The 27,202-nt window shown below is 41.9% G+C and overlaps 1 protein-coding gene across 1 annotated transcript in view; it reads left to right on the top strand.

Moving 5' to 3' along the window:
• SCFD2 (sec1 family domain containing 2) overlaps nt 1-27,202 on the top strand; it is a 241,667-nt gene that overhangs the window by 65,594 nt on the left and 148,871 nt on the right. Inside the window, exon 5 of the mRNA XM_060246351.1 lies at nt 6,858-7,107. Within this exon, the coding sequence (XP_060102334.1) occupies nt 6,858-7,107 (250 nt within the window). The remainder of the gene's footprint in view (nt 1-6,857; nt 7,108-27,202) is intronic.

Genomic DNA, 27,202 nt, shown 5'->3' with positions numbered 1-27,202 from the left:
CTTGCTCAATAGCACAGGAGCCACAGAGCAAAACCTCTGTTTTCTCCAATGGCTGAGGCCCTTCCCTTAGGGGGGAAGGTAGAGCTTGCTTTTCCAGGCTCTTTCAGTTGCACAGCTGAGCTACTGAACCAAGCCTCTCTTCCTTCTATTGAGGGAGGCTCCTCTCCCTCCAGTCCCCTGAGGAAGGAAGGAAAGAGCCAGAGCTGTTTTTGCTCAGTTCCCTAGATCCCATGGGAGAAATGCAAAGAAAGCACCTTTAAGAACAACAGGTGCTAACGTTTTAAACATGTTTTAAGGTGGGTTTTTTTTAAAAAAATTAATTGTGTTTGTGTCCTTTGTAAAGTTTATATCTGCTACCTAATCTTAAATAGGTATACACATTGCCTGGCCCAACATGGCCCAGCCCAACTCAACATGGCCCGGCCCGACAGGGTCTCATTTATGTCAGAACCAGCCCTCATAACAAATGAGTTCGACACCCCTGATCTAGACTGTGAATACGGATGTAGGCTCAGGAGCCCTCAACAGGTGAACAAATGTCATCCTGTAAAACCTCGTCTTAAAGTGTCTTTTAGTAGGCAAACTTAATTCTGTAACAAGTGATCTTGTAATTCCAGAGTTATTCCATTCTGGACTTAGTTGGTTTTGGATAATTGGCTGCTTAGTTGTTTTACCAAGAGGCAACTGCTGGGCTCGTGGCCTGAAAGGTATAAGCTATCAAATGGCTAGACTCAATTCATGGGGGACAAGCAAAGGAGCATGTGCTTGTGATTATATCAATGGAGACCGAACGTGTGGGCTAAATATGGAAAGTTGGAAGCAATGTCTTATGTTCAAAGTGGTGATTTTCCTGTAATACTAGCAGTTCCTTAGGTTGTAACAGTGACACATGAACAGATTTTTCCATGGGCATCTGGTTGGCTTCCATGTAGAATAGGTTGCTGGATCTGATAGACCTAGCATGGTGGTGGCTATACGCAGATTATGTAAATAATTCGTATGTAGCAGTGCAGGTGGAAAAGGAAAGATAAGGGAGTGTGGAGGGGGTCTTCTGAATTTTTTTTTAAAACCTAGACAAATCTGTGTTTCGGATTAAGAATGACCAAGTTTTTTTTTCACTTTGTAATTTTTTTATTAGCAAAACCACCTTATATTACATCGACAGCTTGGCTTCATACCAGTCTTCATACATAATCAGTTTGTCTACTTCATTTCCTGCTTAACTAAACATAATTACCCCATAATTAATTTACCTTACTTAACAAACAAAACAAAACTACAAAGGAAAAAAAAAGAGAGTGGAGATGACTTTCAGCATCTATTCTTACATCATTCTTTTATATACTCCTTTTCTTATCATTAATTCATTTCCCCCATTTACTTAATATCTTTCCCTCTCCTTCTTCTTTTACTTTCTTACTAACCCACCTATATATTTTCTCCCATTTACTACTCGCTGCTGTCTTGGACTCCTCTTTCAAAAGGGCCGAGAGTATATCCGCTTCAGCAGCCTGAAGCACTTTATCAACCAATTCTTCTAAATTTGGACACTTTAATTGTCTCCAATATTTGGCGAGTAAAATTCTAGCAGCCGTAAGAATATAGACTGTCAAATACATAACTTCCTTAGGTACCTCATTTGTAATCAAAGATAATAACATAACCTCGGGTTTAAATTGAAAATCAATACATAACACTTCCTTCAAGAATTCATATACTCTCACCCAAAACTTATTTACAACATTACAAGACCACCATGAATGATAAAACGTACCGATCTTAATTCCACATTTCCAACATTTAGGTGACAAACTAGAGTTAATCTTTGATAAGTGGACTGGTGTTATATACCATCTGTGGAACATTTTTAAAAAGTTTTCTCTATAACTTATGGTCTTAATGATTTTATAGTTATTTTTCCACAATTGTGACCATTGTTCTAAATCAATGTTCTTCCCCAAATTTTGTGACCATTTAATCATTGATATTTCACCATTTCGTCCTCCAATTTCAAATTCATCATATAATTGTAGACTTTATTAATCGTTTTATCCTCCTTAGTTAACAGTATTTTATCAAAATCAAAGTTTCCTTTTGTGAAACCCGTTAACTTATCTTTATTGAATTTGGCCATGACCTGCATAAATGACCACCAGTCCATTATTATCCCTCTAGATTTTAAGTCTTCCTGCTTCCTTAACATATCTTTCTTAACTAACAAATCCTGATATCTGACCACTTTAGAAAAGTCGCATAATTGATGCTTCACCCGGAGATATCCACCTAGGTGTCTAACTATAAATTGTCCTTTTAATCTTCAACCAAACATTAAATAAAGCTTTACGGATTAAGTGATTAGTAAAATATCTATGACCTTTTTCTATGTACCACATATTTGCGTGCCAACCTGCTGAGAGATCAAATCCTTCTAATGCAAGGACTCTCTTGTTCTCCAAACAAATCCAGTCTTTCAACCAGACCGTCACATTTGCAATATAATAATTTTCCCAATCTGGCAAACCTAATCCACCATTTTCTTTTTTATCCCCTAAAATTTTCCATTTGATCCTCGTTTTTTTTCCTTGCCAAACAAAAGCCTTCACCATGTTGTTCAATTTAATAAAAAAAAGTCTAAGAATGACCAAATCTTTGAGGACCATTTTATGCTCCAGACTGTAGCCTGGGAGCTAGAAGTTGTGTGCGCCTGTGCATGCACACACACACGTGTATATAACTTTTTTGTTGTTCAGTCACACAGTCAATTCCAACTCTTTCCGACCCCATGGACCATATCTTTTAGCTTTTTGTTACTGTCCATGGGGTTTTCTTGGCAAGGATATTGGAGTGGGTTGCCATTTCTTTCTCCAGTGGATCGCATTTTGTCTGGATTCTCAGCTGCATCCTGTCCATCTTGGGTGGCCCTGCATGACATAGCCTGCAGCCTCACTGATCCGTGCAAGCCCTCTTGTCACGGCAAGGCAGCAATCCATGAGGTATATAGAACTACTACTGAGTTTGTTTCTTTTTGCCATTGAGTCACAACTGATGTATGGCAAGCCCATAAGGTTTTCAAGGCAAGAGACGTTTCAGAGGTGGTTTGCCCTTGCCTCCCTCTACCTCACGACCCTGATATTCCTTGATGACCTCCCATCCAAATACTAACCAGGGCCGACCCTGTTTCACTTCTGAGATCTGATGAGATTGAGCTAGCCTAGACGGTGCATGTCAGAGCATAACTACTAGCAGGGCTTTTGTTCTGGCTGGCCATTACTCAAGGATAAGGGGAACAACACAGAAGTTCATAAATTCACATCAGTTTTGACCAAATGAATGGTGCCCCGCCCCCCGAGTTCTATTATTCTCTGTTATAAGGTTCTAAATATCAGAAATATTTTTCAGTGATGATGATTCTATTTTACTTTTAGTTCTACGCGTTTTAGAGTCAATAATAATTTTTTTTTGGGGGGGGGGGAGAATTGCTTTGGAAATATTTGCTCTGGCTCCAGGTTAGTACAAAAAAAAAGGCAGGCAAGGGTGGGGAAGGATGTCTCATGCATTCTGCTTTTAGTATGATTTTAAAATGGCCAAGGAACATAAGTGAAGACAGGGTAGCAAAACTTGGAGCCGTCCTAAATAGTGTGATTTTTTTTTTAATGGAGGCTTTGGATAGCTCAGAATTTATGTTCTTTTTATTATTTTTATTTGTCCCCTTGATAATAAACCAACAAGGCTAACCTGAGGCCAACATACCCAGCAGGAAATTTGGGTCACGGGTAGTTACATTTTTAAAACTTATGCTTTAATGGCTGTTCAATCAGTGTAATTGATTGATTTGTAACTGCACAGAGAGCTCCTAAATCATTATAGACAGGCTAGTTAATGACAAACTGCTAGAGGGTTTTGTTGGAGACAAATGTCTCAACTCTCTGTGGTATTCTCCTACAACCCTTTCAGGGTTTGACTTATTCTTTGTATTTTGTATGTTATAACTCGGCTGACTTTAAAATACAAAATACACCCATTTAGACTTGGACTTAAAAACAAAACAAAAAAGAAAACTTAGTGTAAAACCATAATTTGTATTTAATGATTGCTAAATTAAATTATAGTTTGTTATTTTTCTTAAGATCAGGACGGGTAGCACCGCTTATGCAATCATGTGCTGGTTAACAAAACAAACAAACAAAAATTATTACTTTGTTTTATCCCATTAAAATGTTCCAAACATGCAATAAACCAGGTTTAGAATACATAGAGCTGGATCTGGCCTAGATTATTCTTTGTCATTATAACATCCCATTCTTCCTTGGAAAGCTCAGTGTTCAAAACAGTTTATGTGGGGTTCGCAGCAGGGTTGCCAGGTCCAACTCAGGAAATATCTGGGGACTTTGGGGGTGGAGCCAGGAGCAAGGTTATGACAAGCATGATGGAACTCCAAAGGGCATTCTGGCCATCAGATTTAAGGGAACTGTGCTCCTTTTAAATGCCTCCCTTCATTGGAAATAATGGAGGATAGGGGCACCTTCTTTGGAGGCTCATAGAATTGGACCCCCTTGTCTAATATTTTTGAAACTTTTTTGGGGGGGGGGGGAGGAGAGACACCAGATACTATGTTGAAAATTTGGTGCCTCTACCTCCAAAAAAGAGCCCCGTGGCGCAGAGTGGTAAAGCTGCAGTACTGCAGTCGGCGCCCTCTGCTCACGAGTCACGACCTGAGTTCGATTCCAGCGGAAGCTGGTTCAGGTAGCCGGCTCGAGGTTGACTCAGCCTTCTATCTTTCTGAGGTTGGTAAAATGAGTACCCAGCTTGCTGGGGGAAAAGTGTAGATGACTGGGGAAGGCAATGGCAAACCACCCCGTAAAAAATCTGCCGTGAAAACGTTGTGAAAGCAACGTCACCTCAGAGTCAGAAACGACTTGTGCTTGCACAGGGGACTACCTTTACCTTTACCTCCAAAAACAGCCTCCCCAGAGCCTCAGATACCCATGAATCAATTCTCCACTATATCCTATGAGAACCAGTCTTCATAGGGTATACGTAATGGAGTGCCCAGAGAACATCTTCCCCCTCCCCACAAACAACCCAGGGAATCCCTTGGCCCCAGCTGGGGATTGGCAACCCTACCAATGAGTATTCCTTCTAAGCAGGCATTGCAGTATTAGGTGCCCCAAAACCATTCACTGTTTGGGGGAATAGCAGTGCAGATGAAATTGCTCTTCCTCCCTCTTGTGTTTGCACCCTTCTGTTGATTTCACACACACACCCCTTTGCCCTCCTCCCTACAGCATGCTGTCCATGTAACTGTCCCTCCATTGGGCCCCACAGCCTTAGGAATCATCTTTCCAGGGCAAGAGAAAGATACAAGCCAATAATACACAGAAATGTTAAAATCCATTTATTAGTCTGTTATTTCTTCTATTTAGTCACGTTTTCTTGACGTTAGCTAACTGTACATTATTCACATCGTTGCGAACCTTTATATCATGAATGATACTAGTATTATTATTAATCCAACCTGTTAGTTTGTTCATTTCCATACCAATGCTGTTTTCCTAAAAACAACTTTAAAGCACACACACACACAAAAACACAGAAAGGTTGTTGTTGTTTGTCATTGAAGCAACCTCAGTATGTTGGGGTGGGGGAGGGAATCAGACTTTTATTCCAGTAAGATAGGAGAGATTTTCAGTTCCTTCCAACTGCAGCGTGGTGGTGCCACTTCTTACAACATGTGTGTATGGCATACGTGGTTTAAATTCATTTAAAAGAGGGCTGTTTATTTGGTTTTTTTAAGGACAGTTATCCTAATGGCCAACTGTGAGGCAGTTGCAACTCCTCACAGCAGAGTCTGCTGGCAATGTCCTTCCTCTGAAAGATACACAACAGGTTACACCCCAGGCCTGGGCTTCAGGTGTTGCCCCACTGCTGTGAAAGCCCCCAGAAGGGGTCATTTTCCTTTGGGGCCTTTGACCAGCTGTAAGACAGAACAATTCCAAAGCGCTTACAGGACAGCTCAAAGTTATCTGGCGTATCTGGTTTAATTACCCATTTTTATAGTAATTATGTATCTTAATGGTGGGCACCAGGCTGTCTCTTCCTTTGAGAACGCACGCATAGCTGGTCTTGAGGACAAAAGGAGATTGAGGAAGAATCGCACTGCTACAGCACCAACCCTAAATCAGACTTTTCCCTGCAGCCGCTGTGGCCGGACCTGCCTGTCCCACATTGGTCTTGTCAGCCACCAGCGAGCCTGCAGCAGACGTGGACTATTGCACCCTTCTTAAATCTTCGTTCGCGAAGTCAAGCCGAGAGATGTATCTTAATATAATGATGATTTTTGTATTTTTTATTGTTGTCACCTACCACGAATGCGTCAAGAGAAAGGCAGAGTGTATAAATATTTAAAATAAATTAGGCCTTGTCAGATTTGAATTTTTCTGCTATGACAAAAAATTAAAACAAAAAAATAGTGGTCACCATTTGGGGGGGAAATGCTATTTCTAATTACAATTGGGATGAAATTCAATATGAAATTAATAGACTTTCATTATGTTCTGTGAAATGAATGGGTAACTTTGAACAAGGTCTACTGTATTTCATTTTTAGCTCCCATTCCTGAAATAAACACATGTCTTTATAACAAAGTTACTGAACAAAATTGAGTGGGAGGTGGCATTTACAAAGATATGAAAACTTTGCTTTGCATACCTTCCCAGATTTTTCTGGAAGTTTTTAGACCTTCTTCAAGACAGACTTAGGATTTTTCTATAATTGTACGACTTAAAAGGGTTTTTTTTTTAAAATGATTTATTGTACCATGAAAAAATGGGATTTCTTTTCCTTTTTTCCTCATTCAGAATCTTGGGGAATCAGCCCTGCCTGGTGTCCTGAACCAATTACTGCCAATAATCAAGTCTCATAACAACAGGACAGATGATGACTACTCCCCTGAAGACCTTCTTATCTTGCTGGTGTACATCTATTCCATAGCTGAAGAAGTTAATATTGGGAAAGAGTTAGACATGGCTGAAGGAAAAGTGAAGGAGTCACTTGTCCATTCGATATGTGATGAACCTAAACTATCTAACTTGCTGCAGAAAATAACAGGTAAGTGGCTTACATTTTCTTAAAAGTGCTTATTTTATTTATTTATTAGATATTTTGTGACCATGCACCGAGAGGGTCTTGTAAAAACTCATAACACTTAAAACAGCATCATGTTAAAAACCAATGTTATAAAATATTAAAATATATGGCTCAGCACCATATCACTATGACAGAAATAAGAAACTCAAATATTCGTTAGTTTTTCCCCCAAGGTATGTGCCCTGATTGACTAAAAGACTTTAGTTTCAGATTATCCAAGCCTTTGAAGCCTAGTTCTTTACTCCAAGGGTTAAGATCCAGTTTCATTTGTTGGCAACTAATATCATTTGGGACACATCCCCTAGAGCAGGGGTGGCCAAACTGTGGCTCAGGAACCACATGTGGCTCTTTCACACATATTGTGTGGCTCTCCAAGCCCCCACTGCTCAGTTAGCAGGCTTGGGGAATGCATTTGTCTCTTTAAATTACTTCTCCAAGCCAACCCAGCTGGTAACTTGGAGAATTTATTTAAAGTTAAAATTGCTTTCTTTCCACCTCTTCCTCCCCCCCATCTATTTGCCTTCCTTTCTCCCTCCCTTTCTTCATGTCTTGAGGCTCTCAAACATCTGATGTTCATGTCTTGCGGCTCTTAAACATCTGATGTTTATTCTATGTGACTGTTATGTTGAGCGAGTTTGGCCACCCCTGCCCTAGAGTAATGCTTCCTCTGAGGTACTGATGGGGAATATGTGGAATAAAAGAAGCATATGTACAGGCTGATTTTTCTTGTGAATAAACCCAAGGATTTCACTTAGATTAATTCATACCAGACACACATTGTAACACATGTTGAGGAGTAGTGCTAAGCTCGACAAAAGCTTTTGTGAAGAAATGCATTGTCTCCTGGAGGCTTGCCCACGAGCAGGGCTTCACTGTGCATTTTACCCGTTTTTCCTCTGAGCTAAGAACAAACGGGGGAGGGGGGAGGAAGTTAGCCCGTAACCTCTTAAGATACGTTAATATGTCTTGCTAGAGACAATGGGATGAGCCGGTTTACCACCCCACCTTCTTTGAGCAGGGAATAGAGGTGGAGGTGTTAATGAAGAGCCAGTTTGGTGCAGTAGTTAAGTGTGTGGACTCTTACCTGGGAGAACGGGGTTTGATTCCCCACTCCTCTACTTGCAGCTGCTGGAATGGCCTTGGGTTAGCCATAGCTATTGTAGGAGTTGTCCTTGAAAGGGCAGCTGCAGTGAGAGCCCTCTCAGCCCCACCCACCTCACAGGGTGTCTGTTGTGGGGGGAGAAGATATAGAAGACTGTAAGCCGCTCTGAGTCTCTGATTCAGAGAGAAGGGTGGGGTATAAATCTGCAGTCTTCTTCTTCTTCTAGACAGGTTATAGGAAGGAACTTCCCAGAGACAACAGGAAACAAGGAATTTAAGCTGTGCCAAAGATGTTCTGTGACTTTCCCACCAGTTGCTCTGCAGGCACATTTTGCCGCAGGGCTCCCTCCAGTTCCCCTTGTGGCTTTGCAGTGTTGTCTTTTAAGGATTAAGAAACTGGGAGGGGAACTGGAGTCAAAATGTGCCCTGTGTCAAAATGTGCCCCCAGAACAACTGGTGGGAAATTGATCACTTATGCTGGGGAAAACCAGAAGCCTGGGGACGGACCAATGCTAGTGATAAATCAGTATATGTTTTAATAATAGTATTTAACAACAAGAGTTTCACAGATTATGAAAAAAAGGTCAGAAGATGCAAAAATTAATATTTTTAATGAATAGTTGAATTGTAGAATTCACTGCTAGTGGGTACAGTGGAGACCGTTAGCATATATGGTTTTCAATGGGGACTAGACAGATTTGCAGAGGACAAGTCTGTTGATGGCTACAGGCCATGATAACAAGAGAGTCTCCACTGCCAGGTATCCCACATGCCCTGATAGTCAGCCTTGTAGAAGAACTGGATGGCCACTGTGTGAAACAGCATGCCAGATTAGCTGGACCACCGGTCTGATCCAGCATGGCCCTTCTTTTCTTACTGTGTGCAAATTGTTTTTTAATATGTGTGTGTTTGTGTGTATTCCTGTTAGAGACTTAAACTAGACAACTAGAGAGCTTGTGGGACATAATGCAAGATTTCAGTAATCAGTTTTTCCACAGTGTGGATACATTTGTAACATCTTGTAGTAGCCTGGCAGGCATAAAATAGTCCAGAATCCAATAAGGCTGTTTATGTGAGAGGCACGAAATAAACAACTCTTGCACAACATAATACAGATGTTATTTAACATTATAAAGTTGGGGGTGGGGGGAGAGAAATCTGGCATCCATGAGAATGAAAGCACAGCCATATTTTATCAGGTCTCTGGTACATTTAACAAGATGTTTTATTTTGTGTGGCTACAATAGACTTCAGAGAAAATATGAGCAATCCTTTACATCAGATACCACCAGGTTTAGGATCTTTTCATCTTTTGGAGATGAAATTAATTCCATTTAACCTGAGTTCTGGAAGTACTGTGGCACAGATAACTGGATTTTGTTTTATATCAAGACTCCTTCATTGCACCCATTGTGACAAAGGAGGGGTGGAAGATAATAATAATAATAATAAATTTTATTTCTATCCCGCCCTCCCCACCTCGGCAGGCTCAGGGCGGCTAACAACAAGATGAGAGGGAAGCACGTGTGTAAAACCATTAATAATCCCATTTCATTTGCCACGTCCACTTAAAATGACATCTGAATTAGGATAGCGAGGTTCCTTCATTGCTCTGGCAGGGGGATATGGGGGATGTTCTGGAGGTGAGTGAGGACATTACATGACGCACTGACATCAACCGGAAGCAACATCACCATGTTGGCACTGCCAGGAGCAACACTTTAATTTTGGGGTGAAACTCTATGGTAAAATTGCCCTTAAACCATGATGCGCTGACATCACCCAGAAGTGACACCATCATGTTGGCACTACCAGTAGCAACATTTTGGTTTTGGGGTGAAACTTATGGTAAAATTGCCCTTAACCATAGTTTTGCCCCAAAACCAGAGCATCCCCACACAACATACCTGATGCAGTGATGTCACTTCCTGGTGACACCATTGTGTTGGGGACTGTTTAGAGGCCGAGTTTCCCCCATCAGGCAGTTGGTCCATGGCGGGGAGAAGCCCCTAAAACCAGAGGATCCCCTACTCAGACCTGGGGACTGGCAACCCTGACAGAACGCAGCCATCTAGTTCAACTTGCCCTGTGGCCTGGCATCCTTAACATGGTGTTATGCTGGTGCGCTAAAACAGCAGTGGTGTTTATTGCTTTTGAATCCTTATATGTGTCCCTTCCTAATAAAGGACTCACAACAATCAGAGTCTAAAGTACAGTAGCTTTGAAGATTATTAATCAACATGTCAATTATCAGCAATGTTCAGTTGTATATTCTCAGTTACGCAAATGAGATTTCTTATACTGGCTCTTTTTTGACTTCAGGCCCTGAAACTTGACATCAATTGGCTTTTGAATTATGAAGCATTGAGTTAGAGGCATATTTATGGAAGTCTGCTTCAAAGTACATGCATCCCTAGCTGAATGAATCATGGAATCATAGAGTTGGAAGGGACCTCCAGGGTCATCTAGTCCAACCCCCTGCACAATGCAGGAAACTCACAAATACCTCCCCCTAAATTCACAGGATCTTCATTGCTGTCAGATGGCCATCTAGCCTCTATTTAAAAACAGAGCAAGGAATTATACATAAAAACAGAATGAGGATTATACATATGTAGCTCCTGATACTTCAATAGCATAATGCCAGAGCTGAGTCTGATTGTATAGAGCAGTGATCAGACAATTAGCTCTTATTCTGATCATCTTGGGGAGAGGAATAACTTCTCTCTCCACCACTGCCATAGATAAGTGGCACTATTATTGTTGATCTACCAGCAGCAATATGTGTTCAGCTGTAGCGGCTATGTATGAACTATAGCAGCTGCCCATTTTTGTGTATGCATATGTTGTGTATACAGTGTATAGGGCCTCTTTTGTATATAAAAAATTGCAGTAATAATATGCTCTTTACAGGTTTCTTTTAATCTAAGCGACTCAGCATGTTATACAATAATAAAAGTGAAAGGAAGATAAATACCTGTTTCTATTGGCATCACTTGAAAATAGTACATGCTATACATTTTTCATTTGATAGAACTATTTGTTTATAGCAAGCTATTCAAATATAGTGGATAACTGAACATAACCGTCTGGGCTTTCTCATGACTAATTTATAACAGATTTATATTCATCAATGTTTCTACCAGTAATCAAGACTAAAGGATTAGGCCAAGTACCGCTGTAAACAGTAATGACAAGCTATATTCTTCAAATAAGAGATTTCCTCTGGGAACTGTAGAAGAAAATGGGAAGTAAAAAAATCAGTGTGTTAAATTTGGAAACACCTGTCCGAACTAAATACAATTTTAAAACAATACCCAAAAGTTAATGTCAACCTTTCCTCTCCATGGGTTCTGGTTATGGGCTAACCCTAGGAATTATACCCATAGGTTAGATGAGTTAATCTAAAGCAGAGTTGTCGTAAGCAGAGTTATACCCTTTTAACCCATTTACTTCAATGGGATTCATTTCCTGACGGTTTATCTGTCCTGGGTTCAATGTTGTTAGGAGGTGGGGGCGGGGTTCCCACTTCCCCACGGCATCATGGTGCATTGATGCATCTCCCTGGGTTTCCTTGGCTTTTCTCTGGTCTTTCTCAAACCTCCTTTGCTCCAAAGTTTTGGAAAAGATTACAGTAAAGCTTGGATCACATTCATGTTGTGTGGGTGGGATCACTGCTGTGTCAGATTTCCCTGTCCGCATAGCAGCCATGGCAGACTGTTCCTATGGCACACAACACCCCTTTAATTCAGAGGGGGGGAAAATTGGCACTAGACTGTCATTATATCATTATACTGTTGAAATAATATGGGCAATGGTTTTCCAGAATTCTCAACTTTCAATTTTTTTTTTAAAGAGGAAAGGTATCTGACATTTTCTTTTGGTAATATATAAGAAGGAAAGCATATCCCCCACAAGGGAAAAGGCTAGAGACATTTTAAAAAATGAAAGCTGGGGACTGAGAGAACCATTAGCTCTATTGTTAAAGGGGTATACTGATATAATAATGATATACAGTAATTAAAAAAAAATAATTGCAAAAGCGAGAGGGGGTGAGTGCTGCTGGGTGGCTGGGACAGGGAGACTGTAGGGAAACCTGCCAGATGGAAGTGCCATTGCTGCTGTGCTTTATAAGCAGCCCCACTAGCGATGAGGAAACCTCACAAACCCATCCCCATGTGGAAAACCACCTTAGAAAGGTGTAACTTCAACGCATTTAGAAGGGGTATATAACCAGGGCTTTTGGGGTAGAAAAAGCCCAGCAGGAACTCATTTGCATATTAGGCAACACACGTGCACACACCCAATATCACCATTGTTTCACATGGGTTTTTTGTAGAGAAAGACCAGCAGGAACTCGTTTGCATATTAGGCCACACCCCCTGATGCCAAGCTAGCTGGAACTGCGTTCCTATGCGTTCCTGCTTTTTTTTTTTTTTTTTTTTTTAGCCCTGGGTATAACTCTGCTTAGTATTGCTCTGTCGATGAGCATTCCCTCCAGTCTTCTGCCAGGTTAGAGAGAAGGGAATGGAGAAAATAACTTGCAACACTATAACAGTATTGTAAAATAACAATATATAAGCAAAGCCAGTTTGAATGTTAAGCTATTGACTGTTGATAATGGAGTCCTTTATAAGGAAGTCCTTTAAGCAGCCTAAAGGATCCATCTCACAGCACAGTTATCCATTCTGCAGCTGCTAAATTGGGACGAAACGGAGGCTTCTAGCTTTTTCTTGATGAGAACATCAATCCATATTGAAAGGTTTACACTGACATGCCCCCAAACAATTCTACATTAGACTTTTTCACAAGCAGATAATTTTGCCCCTTCATCCAAAATGTCCTTCACATTAAAAAGGAAAAAAAAACCCTTTAGGAAAAAGCCTTCAGTCAGAAGTTCTTTCTAATGAACTGTGAAGGTCAACAAGTATTTGCAAACCCATCCCAGATATGAGGATTTGACAAATATAGGATGTATTTTAGTGTTAAGCAAGACAAGATGCTGAAAGCTAATTGGAATCACATCATAGGGGGAGGGAAGGAGCAGCTGATGTTGCTGGTGCCATTTAGTTTGTGTCCATCATTGTGTTGCTTTCTGCTAGAAAAGGAATGGGGCCTGGAACTTCAGATACCTGGGCAAAAGGATATGAGCATTAATAAAGAAATAGTATGGTACTAGGTTGAAAAGCGGAACTTGGAAATATTATGACAATAAATGCAAATAAATAACATAATACATGTAAGTTTTTCAGTTGCTTTAACATTGAAGAGATTTAAAAATTGAAATTGGAGAGCCTTGTGCTCGGTGGACCATCATCTACTGGCTGTTTCTGGCCCAAAGGACACCTGCTTAGCTTCAACCAGGGTCAGGGCCTTTTCCACCGTGGCCCCAGCCTGGTAGAACATGCTCCTGTCTGAGATAAGGACCCTGCAGGACCTATTACACTTCTGCAGGGCCTATAAAACGGAGCTGTTCTACCATGGCCCCCCTTGCTGAAGTTCTCCATCTGTATATGTCCCATACTAATAAGATCTTCATTGTCCTCTGACTTATAGACTAATAGCCTCTGGTCATTTGAGGTTGCTGTATTTCTTAATTTACCATGCTACCTGTTTTTTAATTGTTTATTGTTATACCCAGGGGTCGTTTTGTAGAAAAATAGGTGGTGGATCTCATTAGCATAACTCATTAGCATGTGCCACACACTCCGGCCAAAAGCAACCGACACAAGAAAGGAGAGACCCGGGTGAGCAAGGCCTGCTTGGGCTCATTAGAGATCCAGCCGGCCCAAACAGGCCTCACTCGCCTGGGGCTCTCCTGGGTCTCCCCCCCCCAGTCAAAAAGTCAGCAAGTCACCCGCCACCCAAAACCACATAAGAAGTAGAGAAAGGGTGGCATGGGCTTTTCCAGGGGTTAATGAGGGCTACTGTTAGGCTTGTCAATTCCCAGGTCCCAGCGGGGGTTCTCCTGCTTTCCCAGGCTCCTTCCCGCTCCCAATCAGCTGGCCGGTGGGGGGGAAGCCCCGCCCCCACAGCACCATGTGCCTTTCCACCTCCAGAGGCTTCAGTCTGTACTTGGAAAGGCTTCCTCTTGTGTCTGTGTCTTTAAGGCTGAATGGATGGTGTATATGTATCTTTAAGGGGGCTGAATGGGGGCGGGAGGGGAGTAGGCAGAAGAACATGGCTGCTCCCGGTGCTTTCGAAAGCAGTTCAGACCCTCCTTTGGTTGCACATTCTTTTCAGAGGTCCTTTGCATAGGAAAGGTAAACTTGAACCTTTGGTTGCTCTGTGTTACTTAGAAGAGGTTGGAAGTTCAGCAACTAGTGAGTAGAGATGCCAATCCCCCACTTCAGAGTCGTCAGAAACAGAGTGGGGGGGGAGGGAAATGTCTGCTGGGCACTTCATTATTCCCTGTGGAGATCAATTCTCATAGGGGATAATGGAGAATTGATCTGGGGGTATCTGGGGCTCTGGAGGGGCTGTTTTTTGAGATAGATGCACCAGATTTTCAGCATAACATCTGATGACTCTCCTCAAAATGCTTTCCAAGTTTCAGAAAGATTGGACATGGGGGTCCAATTCTATGAGCCCTGAAAGAAGGTGCCTCTATCTTTCATTATTTCTAATGTAGGGAAGGCTTTTAAAAGGTGAGCTGTCCCTTTAAATGTGATGGCCAGAACTCCCTTTGGAGTTCAATTGTGCTTGTCACAACTTTGCTTATGGCTCCACCCCCAATGTCTCCTGGCTCCACCCCCAGAGTCTCCTGGCTCCACTCTCAAAGTCCCCAGATATTTCTTGAATTGGACTTGGCAACCCAAGCTACTGCGGGTGTGGCAAAGTCCCTGGTGGCTGGCTGGCTGCCCATTTTCCTACTCCAGGGATTGTTATGCAGCTGCACCTACTATTTAATGGACAAGGTAGGTGGGGTGGAGGAAGAGGAACCCTCAAAAAGGTCCTGCTGAATCTGAGGCCTTGTTATATCGGTTTTAATGGTTTTATAGTATTATTGTTGAGCAATATAACAATGATGATGTCATGGGGTGTGGCCTAACATGTAAATGAGTTCCTGCTTGTCACTGGTTGTGACCTGCCCTGAGCTTGCTTGCAGCGGGAGGGCGGGATATAAATCGGAAAATAAATTAATATGTTTTTTTCTCTCTCTCTTAAGATATTGTTTTTAATTTTCTTCAGCTTCTTATCCACCATCTGTTAATTACTTGCTTAGATTTTGAGTGCTTTGTCGAAAGATGTTTGCATGCCTCGAAAAACTGCTGGAATCTATTGTTAAGCTCACACAACAGAGTTGGAATGTAAATCAAACAAATCTATATTTGCAGTCTGTGATTCACCTACTCCATGTTGCTCTGTGTACAGCCCTGACATCCTAATTGTCACATTCTCTAGGTCTTTACTCAGCAACGGTTTCAGATCTGAAAAACCCCCTCAGCTTTCCATGTGCTTTTTATCCACTGGTGGTTTGTACATTGAACTTCATTTCTATACATATCTTATATAAAATGAAAGCAGCTGTTCTGGCCCCTTTTCGTATTAGACTGCCAGTATCAGCTTAGCACAAAGGAATACCTGTCGAAACATCTTAGGCGCTTTCACGCAAACTAAATAACGTACTTTCAGTCCACTTTCAATGCACTTTGCAACTGGATTTTATTATGTGAAATGGCAAAATCCACTTGCAAACGGTTGCTGAAGAGGATCTCTGCCAACTGGAGATCAGTTGTAAAAGCAGATCTCCAGGCTCCACCTGGAGGCTGGCAGCCCTAGTGCATCAGCTGGAGTCTCACGGATCTGTTCTCACAGGTATGCGGTATAATTCTTGGCCAGGGTCACTGGTGGCCCAGGTTTCTTTTAAAATGCAGTATGTATATGGTTGGTAAGAAAATCTGAAACACTGCATTTAGGAATGGATGCCTGTTTCAGAGCTATTTGGGTTTTCATTTATCTTGCATTTTGTTGTGGGATGTATCCTACAAAACATTTGTAAGCTGTCATATAGATCAGAACTGTTGAACTCATTTGTTACAAGGATTGGATCTGACATAAATACCACTTTGTCTGGCTGGGCCATGTCACGTGTGCCATAAAATGTAATGCCACGCACCCAGAGATATTTTACCACTGACAATGACCCATATTCATCCTCCACAGAGCTTGGGGGCAAACCAACCCTCCTTGCCCCTTATGATTGCCAACTATGGGTTAGGCAATCCCTGGAGATCTAGGGGAAGACCCTGGGGAGGGTCTGCATCTGGGGAAGGGAGGGACCTCGACCAGGGGGTATAACATCCTAATATAGGCCCTTCTGGTCCACATTTGGACTGGTTTTCCCCCAGTTGTTCATGGGACAGATAAGAATCCTGGACAGGCTGATTCCATCCCCCAGGCCGTATGTTTGACGTGTCCGACACGGATATTGGATCCAGCCGACTTTTTAAATGCAGTTTTACCCAATTCTCATTGCTACAATACCCACTTTTATTGATGCTGGTTCCATGATCTCCACCATAGTCTTTTGAGTGGTCAAAGGGAGACTGTCTCCTCCCCTTATCAACAAAGGTTGGATGATCCAACCCATTGTCTGGGTCTCCATAGAAGTTTGAAATACTAAGAGATATAGCACAGTTATATAGTATGTATGTTAAAAATTAATCAGTCTAAGTGGAAGGATAACTTTAAAAAAAAATTAAATACTTACGGTATATCCTGCCACATGGATTTTTAAAAAGCCTCCTGAGATGGATATAGTTATTGTGGTTTGTATTGTACTTTGGTATTTAATATGGAATCTAAATCATAATTCCCATAGAAGCTCTAATTTTTATTAGGCCTTCATGTGTTACCTTTCTACTCTGTCTTCAGCATGTGGGCTAAGCTGGCTCTCAACTGGATGGTAATTTTCATTGAAGTGTTTATAACATGAAGTCCGCCAGTCTCTCTCTTTCTCTCTCACTTTCTCTCTCTCTCTCTCTCTCTCTCTCTAATACAAGACATATGCCTTCAGTTTTGCAGGCCCCTGAATCCTTGCCAATTTAGCAACTCAGCCAACTGGAACAGGAAACTGATATGTTGCAATATTCATTAACTATTTATGTTATGCAAATAGACATGAACAATAAGCATTTAGAGGTCATCTGAACACCAAGTTTAAGTAAACAATGTAATTAGCTAATCAGCTGCTGTTAAAAATTGGACTGCACTCTTTTTGATGGAACTTGTGCAAACATATGATGGAACAGTTTAAAAAAAAATTCCATACAAGTCACTTCCTTGGAAAGACTCCAAGCTTTGGCAGCATGCAACTTACACATTTTTTTAAAATGTGCACATCTTTTTCTGCTAGCTTCACTTTGCCAGACTGGGTGTGTGCCCTTTAGAAACAGTGTACTGTTATAATGAATAATAAGGGGAGAAAACTAATTTGTCTTTTTGGCTTCTGCTTGACATGAAATATTCCCTAGTTTTATGTCATGTTCATATTTAGTAGCTCTTTTTAAAAGATTCTTTTAGATGACAGTAGAACCTTGCTCTGTATTCTCTGGCAGCTAAGACTGTTGGGTCATTAAATTATTAAGCAAAACGCTTGATTGGCCAGTTGTCTTGTTTCTTGCACAATATTCTAAGAAGTGATTATCAACAAAATTTAAGTATGTACATTGAATCCCTAATTAAGAGCTTCCAAGATTCTAGACTGTAGCCAGAGCAGGGCATATAGCAAGAGTGGGCCCCAGCTACAGATTATTCAGTTTTTGGTTAAAACAATTGGAGCTAGGGTTGCCAAGTCCAATTCAAGAAATATCTGGGGACTTTGGGGGTGGAGCCAGGAGACATCGGGGCGGAGCCAGGAACAAGGGTGTGACAAGCATAATTGAACTCCAAGGGAGTTCTGGCCATCACATTTAAAGGGACCACACACCTTTTTAAATGTCTTCCTTCCATAGGAAATAATGACGGATAGGGGCACCTTCTTTGGGGGCTCATAGAATTGGACCCCCTGGTCCAATCGTTTTGAAACTAGGAGGATACTTTGGGGAGAGTCACTAGATACTATACTGAAAATTTGGTGCCTCTACCTCAAAAAACAGCACCCCCAGAGCCCGCAAAACCTCCAGATCAATTCCCCATTATACCCTATGAGAATCGATCTCCACATAGAGAATAATGAAGTACTCAGCAGACTTCCCCCCCATTTCTGGCAACACCGAAGAGGGACTGGCCTCTCTACTCACGAGTTGCTGCCAACTTCTTCAAAGTAACACAGACACCCCATCCCAAGAGGAAGCCTTTCAATCAGTGACTGAAGCCTCCGGAGGTAGAAACGCACATGGTCCTCTGGGGGCGGAGCTCCCCCCCCCTCCACTGGCCAGACTCCCCGAGGAGATGCCTGTAGCAGCCGGAGAGGACGCAAGGACTACGAGTCCCAGCATGCACCTCGCGAAGGGAGGCTGCGCCGTTTCCCCCCCCCCCCCACCCCTCCCGCTTCCACGTTTTTGGAGATCGGGGGAAAAGGCTGCTAATCCAGGGGTCCCCCGGCAGGGTGGGGGGTTGGGAAGCCTAATTGGAGCTTGTTTTTAAAACGGGAATTTCTTTGGGGGACGATCCCCGTTTTAAGCTACTATTGTAGGATGGTTAAAGCAGGGATAGGCAATATCTTTAGCATGGGAATGGGAACAAGATCAGATTTATTTATTATTTATTATTATCAATTTATAGCCCGCCCTATATGGTATCAATTGCCTCCACTTCTTCCATACATCCCCCAGCTGGTATAAGCAAATGGGTTGACAGAGTTATTTCATTGGGGCTCCTGTAGCAGGGAGGCCACAGAATAACAAAATGTCCACCGCCTCAGTTGAATGCCTGGTGGAACAGCTCTGTCTTACATTCCCTGTGAAACTGCGACATTCCCAGTTCTTTTTCAGATGGGAATAGGGTTTCCAGGTCCAATTCAAGAAATATCTGGGGACTTTGGATGTGGAGCCAGGAGACTTTGGGGATAGAGCCAGGAGCAAGGGTGTGACAAGCATAATTGAACTCCAAAGGGAGTTCTGGCCATCACATTTAAAGGGACTTTTAAATGCCTTCCCTCCATTGGAAATAAAGGATAGGAGCACCTTCTTTGGTGACTCATAGAATTGGACCCCCTGGTCCAATCTTTTTGAAACTTGGAGGGTGGTTTGAGGAGTGGCACCAGATGCTGTGCTGAAAATCTGGTGCCTGTACCTCAAAAGCACCCCCTCAGAGCCCCAGTTACCCACAGATCAATTCTCCATTATACCCTATGGGAATTAGTCTCTATATGCCCAGCAGACATTTCCTTCCCCTGCTGTTTTCTGATGACCCTGAAGCGGGGGGAGGGCCTCCAAACCGGGGGTCCCCTGCCCCCACCTGGGAATTGGCAACCCTAGATGGGAAGGTTTGGACACACCTGGAAACGTTCCAGCCTCACGTTCCTCCCAGAGAAGGCTGGCTATGGCAATATCTAGAACAATTCATGCTAAGATTTCATAACTCCTAGATGGCATGACATCACACAAATCCCATTGCTTTCCCACCTCTAACTGGTCTACAATTTTTTTTCTTTTTCAACAGTTGTGTGGGGCATGATTTAGATTCTTTTGATTTTTGTTGTGTTTCAGGTTCCCCTCCTCCCTCCACAAGGCTATATTTCATAAGTTTTTATGTAGGTATGATGAATTGAAATATAGATTATTCTGTTTGGAGCAGATGTTCGGAGACTTAAAAATGAGAACCACAAGGATTCTATTATTTCTATGCCATATGTGTACCAAATATATGTCTCATTTGATTGATCAGAACATTATTTATTCAGCAACAATTTTTATTGCTGGAGCCCATTGCTGCCATGCATTTTCAAAAATTTAATAATACACATGGATTTAATAGTTTGAGATGAGGGTGATGGAGGGGCAGGGTTGTCACAAAAAGTGGCACAAAGACTCTTAGGTACTCAAGTTCCACTTATGCTGGGATGTTTTGCCTAACAGCATTAAAATTACTGTATTGAGTATCATGAGGAATTATAGGGACATTAAAAAAAACCCCTAAATACATAGGGCCTTTACCCTTAGAATTTCTACCTGAAGCTAGATGAGTGGCAGCCTGAGAAAGGACCTTGTCAGTAGTGGCACCAAAACTTTGGAACTCCCTTCCCAGGGAGACTTGTCTGTCGCCCTCTACTGGTATCTTTCACCAGCAGGAAGTTTTGGGGTTTTTTTGGCCTGGCATACCCCTGATGATTGTTACTGTCCCTCCTTCTGGTGTTATTTGTCTGTTTTTAATCGTATTATTTTATAATTTTTAAAGTATTTTAATTGAGCAATTTTTAATTCTGTTTTTTTAAAATATTGGCTGTGTTATGGACCCTGATTGGGTAGAAAGGTGGCATAAAAATGTTTTAAATGAATAAACACCTGGCACGAGATTGGCAGAGGTCCTCAGGTGAAGAAGCAAATAGACCCATAGATGGTATTGTAATACTATGAATGGTGAAAATAGTATGAATTTCAAACATGCTTCTTGTGCAAGGTAATGGTTTTTCAAACTGTGATTTTGGTTGTCCAAACTGTAATAATGATTTTCTGTGAGAAGTGAGGATTGTTACCCTTCAGTATGTTATATTTACACTGGCAGCTGGCAGTGCACCAGCAGTAATTGGGGGGAGGGGGCAGGCATGCTTGTGTTGCACCAACATGCAGTGTCCCTTCTGACGCAAAACTGGAATTGATGTTATATTGGGGAAATGCTTGAGTGAATCCCAGAGCATTGCCCAACATGATGATGTCACTTTTAGTTTTGTGCCAGAAGGAGATTGCACACCAGTGTACCCTCCATACCCCACCCCCATTTTTTCACTGGTAGAGATTTAGTGAAGTTGCCAGGTCAAGTTGCCAGATCTTACCTTCACTGGAGTGGGGAACTTTGGTGGGTGTTCCATGGGATGTTGTGCAAACCATAGAGAATGCCCAAATACCAGGGCTTCGGGGTGACATCATCATGTTGGGGACATTGCATGGCAACATCCTGTTTGGGGGTGGGACTTTCCCTATTGGCCAGCTGGGGGTTTCCCTGGCACTGCCTATTGCCAAGAGGTACCCTTATTGTGGGAGACCTGGCCCTTCCCTTCAGACTGAGTAGGCCAGGACACAAAAAGTCTTTAGCTAGTTAGTGTTTGTATAAAATATACCTGCCTGTGGATTAGCAAATAGTCTCACCAACCTGTGGATGTAGCTCTGTATTTTTTAGATACTTTAGTTACAGTGATTTGAAAAAACTATATAAGGTCACTGACATCAAAAATATCCTGAAATAAATGTATTTTTGTGGGAGGGGGGGAGTATTTTCCTCCCCTCTCAGAACTTTCTTTCTCAGCCTTGGTACCACTTTCATTATTAGCTAATTCTTTCTCTCTGCCCACTGTGAAAGTAGCACTTGGTAAGAGATGGAGGAAAAGACTTTCTTTAGTCTTGTGCGCATTAATTAATAGAATAATCCCGATTAATAATTTAGAAGTGAGAATTGCTTTCTTCTACAATGCTGTTAAAATTATTCTTTAAAATAATAATAATAATAGTGTTAAACACTAGGAGGAGGGCAAGGGGAAGCTGGAATGGAATTGTTTTTGTCTTGAGGGAAGGGACTTGTGGGTTCAGCCTTTATGATTTCAGCACTGACTAAACTGGCTCTGAAATTCTAAGAAGGATTTGAGGAAACATACTTAAAGTCATCATTATGCACAGTGGTAGAATACTGCCATACTATTTCTATCACTGACCCTTTTAAAGCCAGAGAAGGATTTGAGGAAACATTTTCAAAGATCCTTTTCTGCCATATTCTAGGACCGAGCCAGCTTTGGAAACAGACTCTCATGCCTAGCCCCTGTGAGGAAGGGCTTGGCACAAAATGAAGCAGGAGGAGGCGAATGGGAATAAGCAGGGAGAATTTGCCCAGCAGAAGGAAGGGAGTGTTAAGAAAAAAGCCAGGTTTTTTTTGTGAACTATTGCTGGAGATGGATGGAAAATTCAGAGGGGAGAGTTTTTTAAAAGGGAAGAGAATGAATGTGGTCTCTGGACATACCCTGCTGGTGGGATCACCGCCCGATGTATCAGGCAAAAGGTCCTGAGGTTTTCATTTATATGAGAAGTGTGTCATAATTCTTTTCAATCCCAGAATGAGGCCTGCTTGTATGTATTTGCTTTGCTTTGCTCAAGCTGGTCATGGAGACATCTGGTTGCAAGCACTATGAGCCCATCGGAGCCTGCATTCTGTGGCCCTGTCATTACCTGCCAGACCTTGTCATCAGACCCTTTCCATTGGCCAGCTTATTCATGCATGGGAGTGTCCCTGCTGTCATATGTGAAATATGGTAGGCCATCCCTGGCAATCAGAGGGTGATGGAGGGGCAGGGTTGTCACATCCAGGTTGGGAAGCTCTTGGAGATTTAGGGCAGTGCTTGGAGAGGACAGGGACTTCAGTGGAGTACAATGCCATGGAGCCCGCCCTCCAGAGGCTCCATTGTCTCCAGGGGACCAGATTTCTGGAGTCTGGAGATGTGCTGTAATTCCGGGGCATCCCTATGGTATAAAAACCTCAGCATGAAAAGTTTATGAATCCCTGCAGTGATTTCTTAATTTCAAAAGCTGCATGTGTTAGTCACAGTGGATCAGCACACTGTGCTGTGTAGTTCTGGCATTGGTTCCTAAGTAATATTTTGGCAGGCATTCAAAACACTGCATATGCCCAGGGGGTTTGCTTCCGCCACTCCCACATGGTTGTCCCTGTGCCTCCCAAAAGCCTCTGTGAGGTACAAGGGACCATCACAGAAACAGTAATATTTACCTATATACCTCCTTCAGAGAGATAGAGCTGCAAATTTTCATGAGTTTGGAGCTCGACATTACTCAGAAACACCCCACACATGTGAATTAACTTTTTTGAGAAAGCACCGGTCACATTCAGTACATTGTAGGAATTTTTCCTGGGTAATACAACGCATTGGATAGGACCTTCAGTGTCTACCTTGATTATTCACAGATAGGGCTTCTTTTAAGCAGGAACACAGTTCCAGCTGGCTTGGTGTCAGAGGTGAGGCTTAATATGCAAATGAGTTCCTGCTGGGGGTTTTTCTACCAAAAAAGCCCTGTTCAGAGACATTTTTAAAAAATGCAGAATCGTTATAACTGTGGTGTTAAAAGAATTTAAAAGGGTCGGTGATAGTATGGCAGTATTCTACCACTGTGCATAATGATGACTTTAAGTATGTTCACATTTCAGAGAGTCCTAATTCTTTTCTAAGTAAAATACTTTTTGAGGTGCTTTGGGATGCAACATTTAGCACAGTTCGGGAGTTGCTTTTACTCCTCATTTTTTTCCACCTAGAAAAGTATGCAGAGTCAGTAAATGTAGTAATGGTAAGGGTATGGAAGAACACATCATACTAATTATTTTCTGTATTGGCCTTCTGCAAATAAAGAATAATGTGCTTTTGGTTGAGTTACATACTTTCCACAGGACGTAACTAGATACTGGTGATTAACTGGAGTTCACCCTCTGTATATTCCCTTGCACAGACCCATGCTTCCTTTTTTTCTTTTCCTATTTTGGGGCATTCCTGCCAGACTGAGCTACCCTTTTTCATCTTGCTGCCATACACACATTGTTTTGGCTGCCAGATTTCAGTATTATTGATTTTTAAATAGATGCATGCCAAATTGTATATGTTTTGGAGTCCCAGAAAAGGCAGCTTCTCCACTGCCTCGAATAATAATTAATACCCATGCCAAACCTTTAATGGCATAACAGTTGCGAATAAAAATACACAGAATATAAAATTTAAACATTGGAGATATAATCAAAACGAAACCGAGATTACAGATGCATTCATACATGGTCAGATTTAAATTTAAGGATGTCAGCCAAAAATTTTGCCACAGCCTCGCTAACCTCCCACTCAGTATCGTTCAATAAATAATAACAGGGAGGCAGAATAGACAAATCTGGGGAGAAAGAAAGCTTGCAAAATAAATCTTTACCGAGGTTATGATAAATGGAACAATCAAGCAATATATGCTGAATTGAGTTGGGAATATTAACTCCACAGGAACAGAGTCTGTCGCCTAAAGGGACTCGATGATATCTCCCTTGTAGAACTTTGGAGGGAAACTCATTTAGTCTAGCGAACATAAATGCCCTGCGATGACTCGGAATGGTTAAGTCTGATAGATAATGGGGCATTTTGCCACAGAAAGCATAAAGACCTAAGGATGCTGGAGAGCAAATATAAGGGTTTGTTGGACATAGTTTGGTTTCCTCCAACTCCAACAATCTCAGTTTAATACATCTGAAGATATATGACTCATCAGATGTAAAAAAAATCATCAACCTCTATCCCCAACTAGTTAAGTTTGGACATAAGAACTGCTGACCAGGATGAGATATAAGGGTCTCTTTTCAGACAATCAAGAAAGCTGTTAGGATCTGTTCTGAAGTTAATTTTGAGCCAGAATTTAAACACTGTGATCCAGGCTTTTGTCTCCACCAAGGACTGACCCACTTCAGAGCAGAGAGCAAAGTAGGACACACATTTTGGTATACCAAGAATTTGTCTGAAGAATGAGGCTTGAATGCCCTCCGCTTTCCTGGTAAATGCTGAGATCCATATAGGGATACCATAGAGAATTTGGGCTAGTGTTTTAGCTTTGAACACTTTAATTGCTGCCGGAACTAATTGGTTGCCCCTTGCAAAGAAAAATTGCTTAATTTGAGCAACCGAACATTTAGCCAAGTTGACGATGTTGTTACGATGTGAAACCCAGCTTAATTTATGATTAAAAGTGATTCCCAAGTATTTAAAAAAATTGTTTGCTCAATTGTTGAGTTGCCAATAAACCATCTCTGTGGGCGCCAGCAATTTGAAAAGACAACTACTTTAGATTTGGCATAAATGATAGTGAATTAAAATTACAGTAGTCATAGAAGGCATTCATATACCTTTGCAGGCCCACACTTGTGCAAGAGAGGATGGTAGTATCATTGGCATAAAGTAATAAGGGGACCGCTCAGCCTGCTAGTTTAGGCGGATGACCATTAATAGGGTTCAAAAATTGTGCCAGGTCAGTTAAAAATAAATTTAAAAGATGCGGGGCCAGCACGCAACCTTGTTTAACCCCCTTTAACACTGGGATTTTACTAGTCAGGTCACCACTAGAAGAAAATTTCACTTGGCAAAAGGCATTGGGATAAAGTTTCCTCAAGAGAAACAGCAAACGAGGGTCCATTCCCAGGTATCCTAGCTTAATCCATAGTTGGGCTCTATCTATTGAATCAAATGCACCCTTCAGGTCAATGAAGGCAGCATATAATTTTTTTTGTTCCGGTATGCATATATTTTTCAGCAAGGAAGGCCAGCGTACAGCAATGGTCCATAGCAGATTTGCCTTTGGAGAAGCCAATCTGTTTAGGACCTATGATGTTATCTAGACGCATCCAGTCAGTTAATCGGAGTTCTAAATGTTTGGCATACAATTTGCCCACTATAGATAATAAACTAATGGGGCGGAAATTTTCTGGTAACTCCAAACCCCCCCCCCCCCTTTTGTAAATTGGGATAATTATAGAATCAAGCCAAGAGTCTGGGATGGAACCATGCAGATCAATGAAAGAGAACAATTTTGCAAGGGGCAAAAGCCACCATTTGGCAAACTTTGTGAATACCTCAGTGGAAAGGCCATCGGGCAGTGTGTGTAGTATAGCCAGGAGATCCTAAAATTGTCTGGCAGCTAGTAGTTCAAGCTCTTTTAGTGTTATGCACCAGTAGGGGGTGAGCTATACTTGTTTTTAAGGCAAGAAACATTTCAGAGGTGGCTTGCTATTACCTGCCTCTGCATCACACTCCTGGTATTCCTTGAAGGTCACCCATCCAAATACTAGCCAAGGACTTAGCTTTCGAGATCTGATGAGACTGGGGTGTCCACTACCCCAACATTCATCTACACAGCTACTTTAAGGAATACTTGCTGGCCAGCCTCTGATGGATAGCAGGAAGTATGTTAATTAATTATTTATTAAAATTTATTTACCACGCCTTTCTCCTTAGCTCAAGGCAGCTTAATTAAAGTACTGCAAGTTAAAACCAAAATAAAACGACAAGCCTGAAATACCTCCCTCCGTCCTCTCATTAAAAAATGCTTACTATTCAGAGCTCAATAAAAGCTCTGGCAAACAAACAGGCTTTTCAGCACCTCCTAAAGATCTCCAACACACGTTATCCCCCCTCATCTCTTCAGGGAGCCCCCTCCCCAGAGTGGGAGCCGTGGTGGAAAAGGTTCAGGCTCTGGTTGATGCCACTCTTAAGTGAGGGAACAGCCAGCAGGGGCAGCCTGAAGACTGTAGTTGGTGTGCAGGAGGATATGGAAGGATGGTCCTTCAGATATGCTGGCCTCAGGCTGCAGGGGACTTTAAAGGTCATAACCAACACATTTACCTTGGAAACAAAGTTCCTTACACCCCAGTGTTGTAGTACAGCTTGGGTGCTAAAGTGAAACACTCCTCCTGCCCTGTTTGCAGACAGCATTGTGGTGCATTCATGCCCCTACCAGCTTTTCCCTTGTTTTTCTGTGATAATTCCTAAACTTTTGCTATTGTGTCTATGGAAAGATATCAGCAAAGCCGGTGTGGGTACTGTGTGGATGGGATATGAATCCTTTTGTGTTCCTGCCCATATTGTCACCTTTTCCCTTAACCCAAACACAGCCACACAATCCCAACCTGAACCACTGGAAGAATTTTTCAAAAATCATAAAAAAAATGGTAATTGACATATCGCTATAGTATTATGTATAGCGACATGTCAATCCTTGTTGTTGTTTGAAATGCCTGAAAAATTCCTCTGGGGGGGGGGGAACAGTCACAGAAAGCTGGG

This window comes from Heteronotia binoei, chromosome 9 (genome assembly GCF_032191835.1).
Source record: "Heteronotia binoei isolate CCM8104 ecotype False Entrance Well chromosome 9, APGP_CSIRO_Hbin_v1, whole genome shotgun sequence".
Classification (NCBI taxonomy): Eukaryota; Metazoa; Chordata; class Lepidosauria; order Squamata; family Gekkonidae; genus Heteronotia; species Heteronotia binoei.
Note: the sequence above shows the minus strand (reverse complement) of the source record. Positions and strands in the feature narration are given on the sequence as shown.